This window comes from Sphaerodactylus townsendi, linkage group LG15, assembly GCF_021028975.2.
Source record: "Sphaerodactylus townsendi isolate TG3544 linkage group LG15, MPM_Stown_v2.3, whole genome shotgun sequence".
NCBI lineage: Eukaryota > Metazoa > Chordata > Lepidosauria > Squamata > Sphaerodactylidae > Sphaerodactylus > Sphaerodactylus townsendi.
The window spans coordinates 30,494,395-30,511,121 of record NC_059439.1 but is presented as its reverse complement, the minus strand read 5'-3'; the positions used below and the strand labels follow the sequence as shown (position 1 = coordinate 30,511,121).

The 16,727-nt window shown below is 47.7% G+C and overlaps 1 protein-coding gene across 1 annotated transcript; it reads right to left on the bottom strand.

Annotated features, from left to right (window-relative positions):
- Nucleotides 1-1,288: 1,288 nt before the first annotated feature.
- Nucleotides 1,289-14,822, bottom strand: TBX6 (T-box transcription factor 6). The gene is made up of 8 exons (XM_048517232.1): nucleotides 14,403-14,822; nucleotides 13,253-13,481; nucleotides 10,810-11,077; nucleotides 8,042-8,185; nucleotides 4,350-4,420; nucleotides 3,811-3,878; nucleotides 2,652-2,850; nucleotides 1,289-1,688 (listed from the first exon to the last, which is right to left on the bottom strand). The coding sequence occupies exons 1-8, from the start codon at nucleotides 14,524-14,526 to the stop codon at nucleotides 1,439-1,441; spliced, it is 1,353 nt and encodes a 450-aa protein (XP_048373189.1). The 5' UTR covers nucleotides 14,527-14,822; the 3' UTR covers nucleotides 1,289-1,438.
- Nucleotides 14,823-16,727: the final 1,905 nt, after the last annotated feature.

Below are 16,727 nucleotides of genomic sequence, written 5' to 3'. Positions count from 1 at the left end.
CTTTCCTGCCTCCCCCTTCTCCCTGGGTGGGGAGACTGGGACCACATCATGCTGAACAAATTGACCAATGGGGTGTAGTTTTATTCTCCCCCCCACACACATACACCAGATCTTCTGCCCCCGTGGGGATGGTGTATCCAAATCCTATCTACCCCCAGGGTCAAAATTCCCCACCCTTCCCTTTGTTCCTTTGAAAGAGTATTCTCTGTCCAGATATCTGTTTAGAGTTAGAAGAGGGGGGGGGGGGATTCCTGCCCCTTTCCCTAAATCCAGGAGGGGCCTCCCTTCCATCTCCCATGATCTCTCTTGCTCTAATTTTATTTTATTTTCATTTGAGTTTTTTTCCTATTTACAACTTTTTAGATAAAAAATTCTAATAAAACTAAGAAAAAAATTGACCTCGTGTACTCTGCATGTTTTGTTTTTCCAAATAGTTTTTGAAGTATGTTGAAAGCCGCAAGATGGTGAGCAAAAATATCTAATAAGCATCACCCTTCCGTTATTCTCCTAACCAGCTTGGGTTCTACAGCAAAGAGAGGATTCTCTATAATGTATAATAAAGCAAGAGTTTCTGCCCAGGGTAATCTCCTAACCAGCAAAAGGCGAGAGGCATGGAAATCTTCATAGCAGATGGAATCTGTCTGCTGTGGAACATAACCTAATATGTGAGAATCTTACGTGTAATCTCTGTTTTTTTAAAAAAAGCTCCTAGATATTGGTGCTACTGCTGCTTAAAGGCATGTTTCTGTCTCATCACTGTTAATTCTGCTGGTTTCAAAATGTTGTGCTGTACAAATGCTGTTGTAACTAAGAAGTCCCGCCCTGATGTATTTCTATCTTGAGGAGGCATGCTAAATGAAGAGAGAAACTACTTGGAATAGCCCCTATATCCCCATAGTTCTCCCCCCTATAGTTCCTATAGCCCAGTGATGGCGAACCTTTGGCACTCCAGCTGTTATGGACTACAGCCCCTGCCAGCATGGCCAATTGGCCATGCTAGCAGGGGCTGATGGGAATTGTAGTTCATAACAGCTGGAGTGCCAAAGGTTCACCACCATGGCTATAGCCTATAGTTCCTATTTCTATCTTGAGGAGGCATGCTAAATGAAGAGAGAAACTACTTGGAATAGCCCCTATATCCCCATAGTTCTCCCCCCTATAGCCCCTATATCCTCATAGTTCTCCCCCCTATAGAAAAACAAATGAGAGAGTAACCCCTTGATGAAACTTGGGTATTTTGCTTTACAAAAGCCCTCGGAAGAAGACGCGTGAACTGTATGTTGCAGTCTTAGGATTTCATTTTAAAATGAAGGATACACACAAGTTTACCACTGCCTCTTCCCAAAGAAATAACAAGACGGGAAGCAAAACAACCACCCCCAAACATACATAGAAGAGCTAGGAGCCAGGATTTTGGGTATTGTGGGAGAAATAGGGGTTAGAGCATGGGTGGCTGGGAGCCAGGGTAACTCGTAGGAGGCCCATACACACGAGCAGTGGGGGGATAAGGCGTGAAGCTGAATTTGAAAGGTGGGAAGGGAGAAGCATCTGGTGGTTCAGGCCCCCCCAGGAATGGAATTATATCCAAGCTGTTCCAACTTGTCGGGAGCATCGCCCTGAAGTCTGACGGCTCAAGAGGTGACTTGGCAGTGGGTGAAGGTGGAGGAGCTGTCATTTCTTGACCTGGGCTGTGGGGGAAAAAAAAACAGTCAAGGAGCAGCAGTGGCGTAGTGGTTAAGAGCAGGTGCATTCTGATCTGGAGGAACCAGGTTTGATTCCCCGCTCTGCCGCTTGAGCTGTGGAGGCTTGTCTGGGGAATTCAGATTAGCTTGTGCGCTCCCACACACGCACTCCCACTCACAGCTTTTTGGAGCTCTCTCAGCCCCACCCACCTCATAGGGTGTTTGTTGTGAGGGGGGAAGGGCAAAGAGATTGTCAGCCCCTTTGAGTCTCCTGCAGGAGAGAAAGGGGGGATATAAATCCAAACTCTTCTTCTTCTATATTCCAAACATCGTGTTGGTCTCTAAGGTGCTACTGGACTCAAATCTAGCAGTTCTCTTGCAGACCAACTTGGCTACACTCTGAAATAACATTAGTCTGGAGGCGTGCAAAGGAAAGCGCTTTATTGAAGATGGTCTTTATTATTTCTCTGGTTTTCCCCTATCTGCTAACAACCACTGGTTTTCCCCTATCTGCTAACAACCCTGTGTGTTTCATGCATTGCCAGATAGTCCTCTCTGTTGATCTCTATTCAGTGGCGTAGCTCCAAGGGGATGGGGGGGGGCGTGACACCCCAGGTGCGCCCCTGTGGGGCTGTGGCGAGGGTGTTCCTCGGTGGGACAGGGGCATTCTGGGGCAGGGCAGGAGCAGAGGACGCACCCGTGCACCAGGCGCTTTCCCCCCTTGCTACGCCTCTGCCTCCATGTCACACTTACACATTGCTCTTAGCTTGCGCCAATGTTCCATACAACACTGCTGGTAATAGCCAATGGCAAGAGATGGGGCGGGGGAAGGGGGGAAGGGCTTAATGAAATCTCATCACACATGATCTGAATCTCAAGAGTGCTGCAAAAATCTTCATTTTACGAAGACGGGAGGTTGCCATAATAATTGGACTGATGAATGATGAGGAATCTGATGTAACAGCTCACCTGCTGTAGGGTGATGGGGCTCCTTGCAAACCATGGAAAGCGGCCGGGTGTTGCACATACGCCTCAGCCCCACTGGGATTAGTCCCTGCAGTGGGATAGAAGGAGCAGGAAGGATGCGGAAGTAGCGGTGGCGGTGGCTGCTGGTGGTCCAAAGGCATCTCCTCTGTAAGGGTGGAATCGCATGGGCCTTTCTTGCTCTCTATATGGAAAAAGGTTATAATTGGAAAGGGGCAGTTTAGGAAGCCAAACAAACAATACGAGGGAGCTGCACAGAGATACAGTAAGCAAAAGACCATTGTGAAAATCATAGCATAAATGATACTTAAGGGAGAGCTCATAAGAACATAAGAACAAGCCAGCTGGATCAGACCAGAGTCCATCTAGTCCAGCTCTCTGCTACTCGCAGTGGCCCACCAGGTGCCTTTGGGAGCTCACACGCAGGATGTGAAAGCAAGGGCCTTCTGCGGCTGTTGCTCCCGAGCACCTGGACTGTTAAGGCCTTTGCAATCTCAGATCAAAGAGGATCAAGATTGGTAGCCATAAATCGACTTCTCCTCCATAAATCTGTCGAAGCCCCTTTTAAAGCTATCCAGGTTAGTGGCCATCACTACCTCCTGTGGCAGCATATTCCAAACACCAATCACACGTTGCGTGAAGAAATGTTTCCTTTTATTAGTTCTAATTCTTCCCCCCAGCATTTTCAATGTATGCCCCCTGGTTCTAGTATTGTGAGAAAGAGAGAAAAATTTCTCTGTCAACATTTTCTACCCCATGCATAATTTTATAGACTTCAATCATATCCCCCCTCAGACGTCTCCTCTCCAAACTAGAGTCCCAAACGCTGCAGCCTCTCCTCATAAGGAAGGTGCTCATAACTCAGTGGGTTCAAAACTTAAGGGGACATGTGGAAGGATGGTCTGGGACGGCCCGCTTAGCCTGTTCTTTTTGGATCTCGTACGCTAAGCAGGGTCGGTCCCAGTTAGCATTTGGATAGGATGCCATAAAGGAAGTCGGGTTGCTTCACAGAGGATTGTTAACCACGTCCACAGAGTTGTTTGCAGGAGAAATCCTCAAATTAAATTCTGGAGAGATCTTTGCGGCGATGGAAAAGTTCAGGATACAAACGGAAGCGACAGAAAAAGGGGCATGTTTCTCTTACCGCTTTCCCCCACATCGGTCTCGCATTCATTTGCCTTTATTTTCCTCTTGATTCTGGCCTCGCGCTCCCTGTATTTTGGAATGGAAGAAGCACCATAAGGTGAGGAAAAGCGCTATGAAGAGACTTAGACTATCTTCAAGCTTTGGGTGGTTTTTTAGGCCTACAGAACAATTGGTCTAAAGAAGAAAGCCCGTTGCCTCTTCTCTGCTGGTGGTTATTCTAACCCAGGGGTCTGCAACCTGTGGCTCTCCAGCTGTTCATGAACTACAATTCCCATCAGCCCCTGCCAACATGGCCAATTGGCTATGCTGGCAGGGGCTGATGGGAGTTGTAGTCCATGAACATCTGGAGAGCCACAGGTTGCAGACCCCTGTTCTAACCTGTTGATTGGTGCAAATTAGGGTTTAAAGACCCTAATTCAAGCCAGCCTGAGCGTTTGCAGGGCCAGAGTAGCAGTGGGATGTATTTGATGCTAGCAAGTACGGAGACTACAATGGCCCCTCCCAGAATTAGCATCTGTCTCCTTTTCCCCTGCTCACCTTTTGCTGTTCATCCCATTTTCTCGGAAGCCTTTGGCAAAAGGGTTGCTCTCAATCTTCAGCTGGGTGATCTGAGGAAGGAAGCAGGCAAGTATTGATGATGAAAGGAATCTGCATCTAAAATAAAATGCATACATGCAGACGTCGTTCAATGTCCCCAGAAGTGAAAAAGGTCTAGTTCCCATTGCTGTGACAACAGGCTTGAAAAGCTGAAATATTAGAAAGCTTGGAAAAGCAGAGTTCTGATACCCAGAAGTGTCCTTAGTCATTCTCTTTGTAACTAAAAGAAAGGGAATAGTTTGCAGAAAGAAAATATACTGAAATGTGTTCAGTTTGTCTAGTTTTTTTTTTTTGTTTGTTTTTGGCTGCATTATTTAACTTACCTTTGAGCAATGCTTTGCTTTTGTTTTTAAGGACAGCAAAAAGAATGGCTTGTGTACGTATACAAGGCAGTGATCTAGTAGGGAAAGAAGGGCAGAGAGAGGGAGGAATTGATTGAAATGTTGTGACAGCTGGAAGCTGGCAGAAATGAGGAAGTGCTCTACTTCTTCGGACAAATCGGTGGGGTGGCAATGCTAGCGTTGCCCTGCATAGCAGCTACTGCAGTCACAAGTATTAAGATTCCACTCCTAAATGTGAGATACTTCCTGTGTGGTGTCACATCTTTCTCAGTTCTCCTGACAGAGACCTCCGTGGTTGCCAATTTTGGCTTGGTAAATTCCTGGAGGTTTGGGGACACTACTAGGGGAGCAACAACTTCAGTTTTTCCTAGTCTCTACCATATACCACAGAGCATATCTTTTGGTAGAATGGAATAATGCAGCACTCCAGACCGTAGGTGGTGTATCCTTGCGAATATATAGCCTTGCAAATAAACCTGCTAGAGCAGTGACAGCTAACCTTTTCGAGAACGAGTGCCCAAACTGCAACCCAAAACCCACTTATTTATCACAAAGTGCCAACATGGCAATTTAACTTGAATACTGAGGTTTTAGTTTAGAAAAAACAGTTGGCTCCGAGGCATGCGTTACTCAGGAGTAAGCTTGGTGGTAGTCGGTGGCTTTGCTTTGAAGCAACTGTGCAACTCTTCCAACGGGTGAATCACAACCCTAGGAGGGTTTACTCAGAAGCAAGTCCCATTGCCAGCAACCGAACTTATTCCCAAATAAAGGATCACGCTTTAGTTCTTCGCATGAAAATCAGTGGGGTTTAACAGTGCTTAACAGGGTTACCTACACTGCTTCCCAAAACTAGGTCTTAGGTTTAATGCTAATAATCGAGCCCAGCGGCCCAGGCCAGCCTAGATGTGTGGGGGGGGGGCATTCTGTTTGCACGTGCCCACAGAGAGGGCTCTGAGTGCCACCTCTGCCACCCGTGCCATAGGTTCACCACCACTGTGCTAGAGCCATCTTGTTTGAAGTGGTTCTAATGTTTCTATATTTTTGTATTTTTAAAAAACTATTGTATTTGTGTTTTAATTATTTTGTAAGCTGCCTCGAGCCCTTTTGGGGGATTGGCGAGAGAATAAATAAATAAACATTCTCTCACTTTTCGTGCAGAGATGGTTTTCTATTTGCAAAGGTTTTTTTTTAATGCAATGGAATAATTTAAAGCTGGACTCTAAGAATTGCAGTTCCTTCTAAAACCTCAGTCTTCAGTGTGTGTATGAACCGGGCCTTAGCTGACTACAAAAAAATAGGCCGTGGCCATCTTCCAATAAGCTTTAGTACCACTTGTAACGAGTTGTTCCTCAAACAACAACTCCACTGAGGTGCACCCAGGGGAGAACAAAATAATTCCTTTTTGTAACTTATCGTAGCTCTCTTAAAACAGTTTCTGTATGGGATAGCTTGAAATGACAAAACAGGAATCGATTGATGAGGCACTACATAAGAACATAAGAACTAGCCTGCTGGATCAGACCAGAGTCCATCTAGTCCAGCTCTCTGCTACTCGCAGTGGCCCACCAGGTGCCTTTGGGAGCTCACATGCAGGATGTGAAAGCAATGGCCTTCTGCGGCTGCTGCTGCTCCCGAGCACCTGGTCTGCTAAGGCATTTGCAATCTGAGATCAAGGAGGATCAAGATTGGTAGCCATAGATCGACTTCTCCTCCATAAATCTGTCCAAGCCCTTTTTAAAGCTATCCAGGTGAGTGGCCATCACCACCTCCTGTGGCAGCATATTCCAAACACCTATCACACGCTGCGTGAAGAAGTGTTTCCTTTTATTAGTCCTAATTCTTCCCCCCAGCATTTTCAATGTAGGCCCCCTAATTCTAGTATTGTGAGAAAGAGAGAAAAATTTCTCTCTGTCAACATTTTCTACCCCATGCATAATTCTACCCCACTGAGGGACTATACAGAGGTGGAAGGATACGAGGGACTATTTAACAGTAGTCAGTCATCTAGCGGACGCTGCAGGTTGTTATAATAAAATATCTGTTCAAAATAGTTGTGGAAAGTGCAAATATAATGGGTCAGCAGGTGGTTAAGCAGAGACAAAGGGATATAGTAGGGTTGAAAAAGCTTCCATTTCAAGTTTACTGGCAAAAGGCTACGGGTGTAAGAATATTTGAGGTGAGGGTGTAAAAAGGTGAGGAAAAATTCACAATTGATTTTTTAAAAAATAGTCCATGGATACTTGGTGTGAGAGAAGATAGCGAAACAGATGAACATAAATAGAAAGGAGATGTACATAAAAGAGTTTTCAGGGTTACAAAGCCGGTGTGGAGGTGGAAGGATATTGTTTAAGGTGAAGAGGCCCTGCAGAGCCATTCCTCAGTAAAGGAGCTGAGAAAAAATGGAGGGGGGGGGGGTAGAATAATGAAGGAAAGCTTCATTCTTTGCTGGGGTAAACTATATCTGTGTGGCATATTGTTTGTAGCTTTGTAGAGGGCAGGAGAGGAGTGGCTGCATAATAGAAGATCAGGGATTTAGGGTTGCCAACTCTGGTTTGGGAAATTCCAGGAGATGTTGGAGCCTGGGGAAGGAGCTCAACAGGGTAAAATGCTGTCATGTCCAGCCTCCAAAGCAGCCATTTCCTCCAGATGGTCTCAGCTCTGTCCTCAAGGGATTGATTACAATTCTGGGGTATCTCCAGGTCTCGCCTGGAGGGTGGCAACTGGCAATGAGGGTTGCTGGCTCCAGAGCAGAGGTGGGATCCAGCAGGTTCTCACAGGTTCCCGAGAGTAGGTTACTAATTATTTGTGCGTGCCAAGAGGGAGTTACTAATTGGCTATTTTGCCAAGTGATTTTTGCCTTAGTTATGCCCCTTCTCTCAGCAGTAGCGTGCAGAACTTGAAGCAGTCTAGCAGGAGGTGCACTGGCGTGCGTGGCAGACTGCGCCTGCGTGCGTTCGTTTCCCGCCCAAGGACCGGCGCAGCGGCTGCGTCCTTGCCAGAGCCCCGCCCAGCAATGCCCCACCCCCGGAATGCCCCACCACGCCCCCGTTGTGCCCCGCCCAGCCCCATTGTCGCTACGCCACAGTTTGAATCCCACCACTATGGGAACCTGTTACTAAAATTTTTGGATCCCACCACTGCTCCTGAGTGTCTAGTAAAGCAGGAGTGGAGGGATTTTAAAGAGGAATTTGTTTTTATTTGTATGCATTTATTTACAACGTTTGTTAACCTCCCTTCTTTTTTGTAGAGTCTCTAGGCCGACTTAAATGATAGAGATGACTCTGGTCTCACCTGTGGATTCTGGTAGGCTGTGACTGTCAGAAACTGGGTCTCGGGAAAAGTGAAGGAGGCGCAGCCACCGCCTGCCCCACGGCGCCCTCCAGCTCCAATCACGTGTACCCGTGGCTGGTAACGGTGCATGGAATGGACGATCAGCTGAGAAATACAAGAACCAGAGGTGAGTCGTCATAACCATTTAGCTGCCCAGAATGTTCTGGCTGGCATAATTCAAGTGTATTCACCTTCCCAACTGATCCTTTAGTTTTCAGATAGGGTGAACGTGATTCTGCACAAGGGCCAATTCAGGATTCGGCATCCTGAGAAAACCAGACTTGGGTTTTTACAAAGAAGGGAATGTGGAGAGCACAAGTTTCTAGTCCTTTTTGGTGATGCAAAACAGAGGTGAATGCCTTGTGAAATTTCAGGACCTGATGAGGATTTGGGGGCTTCAGTGACTGCAAAGCTTTTTGTCCTTTCTCATGAATGGGTGAAAAATGTATAAAAAGACAATATACAAGAAGAAAAAGAAGAGTTTGGATTTATACCCCACCTTTTTCTCCTGTAAGGAGACTCAAGGTGTCTTACAAGCTCCTTTCCCTTCCTCTCCCTACAACAGACACCTTGTGAGGTAGGTGGGGCTGAGAGAGTTCCCAAGAACTGTGACTAGCCCAAGGTCACCGAGCAGGAATGCAGGAGTGCAGAAACACATCTGGTTCACCAGATAAGCTTCTGCCACTCAGGTGGAGGAGTGGAGAATCAAACCCGGTTCTCCAGATTAGACTCCACCTGCTCTTAACCATTACACCATGCTAAGTGTGCTTAGTTTGCATAATTGTTGAATTCATCTTTTCTTCATGCAACGGTTATAGTATCTTGGAGGAAGAATTTGACATTTTATTTATTTTAAGCACCGGTCCAGTTTGGTGTAGTGGTTACAGTTTCAGAACTGGACCAGCCTATCATGGAAACTTGCTGGGTGATGGTGGACCAGTCATACACACTTAGCCTAATCTACCTTACTGGGTTGTTGTGAGGTTAAAGTGGAGGAGGGAAAAATGATGTAAGCTGCTTTGGGCCCCATTGATGAGAAAGGCATGTAAGTAAATAATAATAATAATAATAATAATAATAATAATAATAATAATAATAATAATAATAATAATAATAATAATAATAATAATAATAATAATAAACCCTCACAGTCCTGACTATGGTTCATCTCTATGGCCCGTAACTCATTTTGCAACCATTCCCATAATCCCTTAGTAATCAGCCTAAACAATCCTAGAAGAAGAAGAAGAGTTTGGATTTATATCCCCCCTTTCTCTCCCGCAGGAGACTCAAAGGGGCTGACAATCTCCTTTCCCTTCCCCCCTCACAACAAACATCCTGTGAGGTAGGTGGGGCTGAGAGAGCTCCGAGAAGCTGTGACTAGCCCAAGGTCACCCAGCTGGCGTGTGTGGGAGTGTACAGGCTAATCTGAATTCCCCAGATAAGCCTCCACAGCTCAGGCGGCAGAGCTGGGAATCAAACCCGCTTCCTCCAGATTAGATACACGAGCTCTTAACCTTCTACGCCACTGCTGCTCCTGCTTGGGAGGCTTGGAAAGGCTTGGGCTCAGGGCAAAGCCTAAGAGGTCCCCGATTTAATCCTGGGTATCTCCAACTGAAAGGATCAAGTGGTCGGTGATGTGAAAGACTTGCGGGCTATAAATCCAAACTACTACTCCTCCTCTTCACCAACCCTCTTTGCTCAGCCTGGGAGGGCAGTAGCAGCCAGAAAGCCAGCATGCTGTAGTGCTTAGGGTACAAGGCTGGGATCTGGGAGGATCCCAACTCTGCCCCAGAAACGTGCTGTGTGACCTTGGGCTAGTCACGCACTTTTCACTCAACCGACCTCGCAAGGTTGTTGTGGGAGAGGAGAATGATGCAAGCCCCGTCAGCTCCCCATTGGGGAGAAAGAGAAGAAGAAGAAGAAGAGTTTGGATTTATATCCCCCCTTTCTCTCCTGCAGGAGACTCAAAGGGGCTGACAATCTCCTTGCCCTTCCCCCCTGACAACAAACACCCTGTGAGGTAGGTGGGGCTGAGAGAGCTCCGAGAAGCTGTGACTAGCCCAAGGTCACCCAGCTGGCGTGTGTGGGAGTGCCAGGCTAATCTGAATTCCCCAGATAAGCCTCCACAGCTCAGGCGGCAGAGCAGGGAATCAAACCCGGTTCCTCCAGATTAGATACGCGAGCTCTTAACCTCCTATGCCACTGCTGCTCCTACCATGTTTCTCTCATATGAATAGACTCAATAGACTCATAGAGTCTATTGGGGCCTTCCCTGCATGCATCTTTCTTAAGAACATAAGAACATAAGAAAGAGCCTTGCTGGATCAGACCAGAGTCCATCTAGTCCAGCACTCTGCTACTCGCAGTGGCCCACCAGGAGCCTTTGGGAGCTCTCATGCAGGATGTGAAAGCAATGGCCTTCTGCTGCTGCTCCTGCTCCCGAGCACCTGGTCTGCTAAGGCATTTGCAATCTGAGATCAAGGAGAATCAAGATTGGTAGCCATAGATCGACTTCTCTTCCATAAATCTGTCCAAGCCCCTTTTAAAGCTGTCCAGGTTAGTGGCCATCCCCACCTCCTGTGGCAGCATATTCCAAACACCAATCACTCGTTGCATGAAGAAATGTTTCCTTTTATTAGTCCTAATTCTTCCCCCCAGCATTTTCTCCCCACCCCTTGTCTCCTGGCTGCCATTCCCCAACAACCCTTCTTTCCCTCTTTCCATACGTGTCCATGGGGGTCCAGTGTGTTGTTGGTGAGCTTGAGCCGGTGGAAGGATACCGGTTGGCGCATCCAGTGGGCCCCGGATGCAGGCGAGTCGGGGTGGATGTAGACCCGGTCCGGGGGAGGCAGTTCCGCCTTGCCGCTGGCTTCCCACCGCTTGCTGTGCCACTTGTATCGGGAGCCGCCAACGGGGAGGACATCCACCAGCAGCAAATACTTGGCCTCGGGGTCCAGTCCAGTGACAGAAACTTTGAGCTGTGGAAACATCCGCCTGAGAAGTTGATTAAAAACAGGGTCAGGAAATTCTAATTAAGGAGGGGTTGAGATCAGAGGTGGGATCCAGCAGGTTCTCACCAGTTCCCGAGAGTGGGTTACTGATTATTTGTGTGTGCCGAGAGGGGGTTACTAATTGGGTCTGCTTTTCCGTTAGAAATTCCATTCGGTCCAAAAACCATAAAGTCCTGTTGTTTCCTATGCGGCTGGTTAGCGAAGGTAGAAAACGGGATAATTCTCCCTGTTGGGCTGTTTTAAAAACATGTTTTAGAAATAGGGTAAAGTTCCTTGTTTAAGGAAAGTATCCTTCTTTTGATTTCTAGAAACAAAATTAAGTATTTGAAAGTATTAAGTATTTGACAGGCAGTCAATTAGAGGAGAAGTCGTTGTTTCTGTTGGCAGTAGACGATAGGAATTGCTATAATGAGTTTAAATTATGGACAGAAAGATACCAGCTGGAAATTAGGAACTTTTTTTTTTACAGTAACAGAGAAATTATTAATGCCCCGCCCCTGGAATGCCCGCCCCCGTCATGCCCCGCCCAGCCCCATTGGCGCTACCCCACTGTTTGAATCCCACCACCCTGGGAACCTGTTACAAAAAATTTTGGATCCCACCACTGGTTGAGATTGAGGGGGTACAGCATCATGGTCAAGTTCTCTTTCTGTGCCCTTCTGCAATTCCTACCTTCCCATTTGAGGCTTACAATTTCAGTTGAATGAAACTGTCAGTTGGGCAAATTGCACCTGCCACTTCCATACTTTGGCATCCATCTTGTTTAAGAAGAAAAAAAGATACCCATGATACATATACTATGTTTGGCCCTCGCATCTCTTTTAAAGCATCGAAGAAAAGTAAGATTCGCCTATGCAGCAAGTATGGGTAAGCTGCTGTGCATGAAGATGGAAACAAGCAGAATGTCAACATTAGGCTAGCTAGCTGGACAGAGCAGGTACCCCTTTCTTAATTTCTTAGGAGTAAGTCCCTGTCATTCATTCACTTTTATTGTTAAGGAGCATTTGGAATAATCCTTGCTCCGGACTCACACCCTGCTCCATAATCCTTGCACCAGACTCACCCTGATGCACAAATATATAGATGATAATGTATATCGAGTTCCGGGTAATGTTCAAGGTGCTTGTCTTAGTCTTTAAGGCTATAAACGGCCTTGGCTATAAACGGCCCTGTATACTTGAGGGACCGCATCTCCCAATATCGCCCCGTTAGGACCCTCCGATCTTCGGAGGAGTGCCTATTAGTGGTCCCTGGCCCAAAACACGTCCGCTGGCCTCCACTAGGGCCAGGGCCTTTACGGTCCTGGCCCCCATCTGGTGGAACAGGCTCCCTGGAGAGCTTGGGGCGGGGGTAGGATTTTATCGCCATCCAAGCTGTTGTGGATCTTACTCTGGTTTTAGATTATTTTTGTCTGATTTTAATAATAATGATTCTAGGGAATGGACTATTGTTTTATTATGTTGTAAGCCGCCCCGAGCTCTTCGGGGGAGGGTGGCCAATAAGTCGAAAATATAAATAAATAAATAAATAAATAAATAAATAAAAATAAAATAAATATGAGGTCTGAGCCTAAACATGAAAGACCTCTTTATAAGATCCCTAGGTAATCCCTAGGAGCAGTAGTGGCGTAGGAGGTTAAGAGCTCATGTATCGAATCTGGAGGAACCGGGTTTGATTCCCAGCTCTGCTGCCTGAGCTGTGGAGGCTTCTCTGGGGAATTCAGATTAGCCTGTGCGCTCCCACACACGCCAGCTGGGTGACCTTGGGCTAGTCACAGCTTCTTGGAGCTCTCTCAGCCCCACCTACCTCACAGGGTGTTTGTTGTGAGGGGGGAAGGGCAAGGAGATTGTCAGCCCCTTTGAGTCTCCTGCAGGAGAGAAAGGGGGGATATAAATCCAAACTCTTCTTCTTCTAATCATCCTGGGTTTTGTTAAAAGTTTCTGGGTAATGCTTTAATTTTAAAAACTGAATCCTTGGGGGTGGGGGAGAAATAGGGCTGTTCCTGGCTGCTGGTTACTCAATGATGCAAGTAATGTAGACTGAATCCATTGAGGACCATTCTCTTTACATGTTCCATGGCTGATGTCTGGCACAAGGGGAAGGTTTTGAGGTTTAGCTCTGGCTCGAGGTTAAGTTCTCTCCCTGCACCACAGCTCACCTGCCTGCCTTGGTGATGATCATCTCTGTGCCGACGCTACTGAACTTTTTCCAAAGCTCCCCATTCTCCAGGCTCATTCGTACTCCAGAGGGGAGACGCGCGCTTGGCGGGGGACCTGGTGGCAGAGCCTGACTCGACCCGTAAGGGAGGCCGGGAGCTGGGGGCAGGAGGCGTCCGGAAGGTTCCAAGCTGGGAAAGAAGCTATCCAGCTTGGGGGCAGCATCGATGTCTAAGGACAGAGAAGAGAAGAGAAGGCAAGGGAGAAGGTTAATATGATATAGGGGCATTTCTTGAAGTGAGTGAGGGGGCACAGTCTGGGTCGAGCAGCGGCATCCAGGAATTTGTCACCCTTCTGCTGGTTTCCGCTCCCATCTCACCCCCCAACCTCTTCTCCTGGCCAGTTGGTCTTTGTCAGGTGCTAAAAGTCCAGCTGACTGGGGACTTGGGGCGGGGGTGCTGGAGAATAAGCCACTGCATTTCTTGTGAATTCAACATCGCTGTTATCCCAGTCCTGGCCTCCCACTGATCTGTCCAAAACCAACAGCTGCTTTCCCTGTTTCGGGTACCACTGTGGTCCATCCTTTTGGTTTGTCCCAGCCTCTGCCTGGCTGCCAGCAATCGTCTTGCTTGTTCAGTGAAATCCCCCCCACCCCCACCCCAGCACCAAGCAGCCCGGGCTTCCATCCCCTCTCCAGCTTTTCCTGCCATTCCAGGAGTTGTGCTTCCTGGATTTATTTTGCTCCCATCCACTCCCCCACCCCCCTGCTTGGTGAATCCAAGGTGTGAGCCTGCTCCTCTGCTAGCTGTCACTGCCCTCTGAAAGAAAACCAAAAGTCTGGACTTGTAGCTCCTTCCTTCTCTGTTCTCAAACACTTTGAACCGTTCCTACTCTAGAGTGTTTGTCTTCCTGTCATTCCTTCTGTTGAGAAATCTTGCAATATTCTTGGCTCATCTGAAACAGCTGCAGGCTGCTTTCTCCATGAAGAACATATTTCCCAGACTACTACTTCCACGTACTCAATCCCATTCATCTAAGAGAGTACCCGACAAGTCTAGTTCCCTCTCGTTCCTTCAAGCACTTCTCTCTTCTGCTTCCCAACCCCACCCCACCCCCACTCTCCCATTCCTCCACCAAATCCCACTTTCTCACCTGGATATCTGAAGGCTTCGTATTGGGGTGCCTGACTCTGGGGATACCCAGCTCCTGGAGGCGGGGGAGGCCGCAGAGGATAGGAGCCCCCGTACTGTGAGAACATCTCTGAAGGGTGATACATGGGTTGCTGAAGGAAGCCTGGGTGCCAGGACTCCAGAGTTTTGTGGGAAGGGAGTGGGGATCTTGTGAAGCAGAACAGTTGGGGTTGGAAGCCAGGGCTCCTGCCTTGGGTGGGTTAGTAGTGAGTTCTGGGGTCCTGGTGGGAGCGTTAGGCCTTTGGAAGGTAGTGGGGTGCAGGGTGTGGGGGCCGAAGCCAGGAGGGAGGGGAGGGGAGGTTGGTGGGGTGCAGCGGGGTTGAGGGCCGGGAGGCAGGTCTCCTCGGTTCTGTCTCCTGCGGCACGACTGGGATGCCTCCACCTCCAGATCCTTCTCTCTCCCTCAGGAGCCCCTGGCTGGGGCTGTATTTATGATTCCGGCCAAGACTCTTTGAAGTGAGACCCCAAATGGCACATTCACACCTCCGGGAGGGAGGGGTTTGGGGCTGGAAGCAGGGAAACTGGAGCACAGAAGTCGCAAGGACATGTATTCTCAGTCTCAGGATGTCCTCTCCTTACACACCCTCCAGCTATTTCTGCCAACGTCCCTCTATTTTACCCCTCTTCCACCTTCCCTGGCACCTCAGCCTGCCTGTATTTCCTTCCTACGAACGACGTTGACTTCAGCCTGTGGTCCTCCAAAGATTCCTGTTCAATCCCCCTCCCAAATTTTGAAGCCCAAGGCCCCTCCTGTGGTCCCCCCCATTCGGCTCTCCCACTCCATCTCAGACTTCATTAAGGATCTTGGCCCAGTCTCTCTCTGTGCCCACCACTTGAATCCTCCTAATTGCCTAATTAACACTCTCGCTCCAAAGTTTCCTGATTGATCCTGACCTATAGGGTTCTTGGTTTACAAGTGAGTGAGGGGGGAGGCGCCATGGTCATTTGTCATCCAGATGTTTTTGCAGCTGGGCTGGACAGCTGTGAGATCCTCAGAGTAGAGGAGTCTGATGAATTGCTCTGGTACCCGAATTATGGCTAATAGATGGGTTCTTTGTAGCTTCGTAATACAGCTATGTATTATATATATAATGCCCTTTACACCTAGACCATATACTTGCCTAAATTGAATGCACTGTATGCCACTTGAGGAATTAACACTTGTAGAAATATCCACAGCCAGCAGGGTTGTGTTTATTCTGCAATCTGTAACCTCAGATTATGTTTTGTGATGAGCTGAATTTCGCAGCCTTAGTATCAGAGAACCTTTTGTCTCTTGAGAGACTGCCCATGCTTCCAAGTCTTTTTGTAACTTCACAAAGGAGTACAAAAAAAAAAAAAAACCCCTGACTCCCTCCCGAAAACTTTGATTTTGGTTTTAAATCCTGCTCTCTGGTCAATTTCTCCGCTTTGTTAACCACTCCACACAATGTGCAGCCCGGACAACTAGTGTTATCACAAAGAATACGCCAGCAATAGTTGCACATCAGATGGGGTACATCAGGTGCTCTGTAGGTCCCCTCCAACCATGTGTCCACAAGGAAAAATACCACCAATGTTGTTCCCCCTCCCTGATCATGCTCCATCATATATAGGGAGGTCAGACCATTTCTTTTTTGGCAAGCCTTCTGTGCACTTTTGCAATTGGTTGCATTTCAGTTTGCCTTCCTGGTTAGTTTATCTCTGATTAATTCCATTTAACTCCTGCTTCTAACTTTGGATTGAGCGCAGAAGTTGCTTTTGGTTATATCTTCCAAGGAGAAGAAGAGTTTTGATTTATACCCCACCTTTCTCTCCTGTAAGGAGACTCAAAGTGGCTTACACGCCCCTTTCCCTTCCTCTCCGCACAACAGACACCTTGTGAGGCAGGTGGGGCTGAGAGAGTTTTGAGAGAACTGTGAATAGCCCAAGGTCACCCAGCAGGAACGCAGGAGTGCGGGAACACATCTGGTTCACCAGATAAGCCTCCGCCACTCAGGTGGAGGAGTGGGGAATCAAACCTGGTTCTCCAGATTAGAATCGACCTGCTCTTAACCACTACACCGTAAAGCAGTGATGGCGAACCTATGGCACGGGTGCCAGAGGTGGCACTCAGAGCCCTCTCTGTGGGCATGCACAAACAGAGTTCATCGTGTGGGGGGGGGAATCGCCCCCCAAATCTAGGTTGGCCTGGGCCGCTGGGCTCGATTATTAGCATTAAACCTAAGACCTAGTTTTGGGGACGCAGCATAGGTAACCTTGTTAAGCGCTGCTAAACCCCACTGATTTTCATACAAAGAAATTAAAC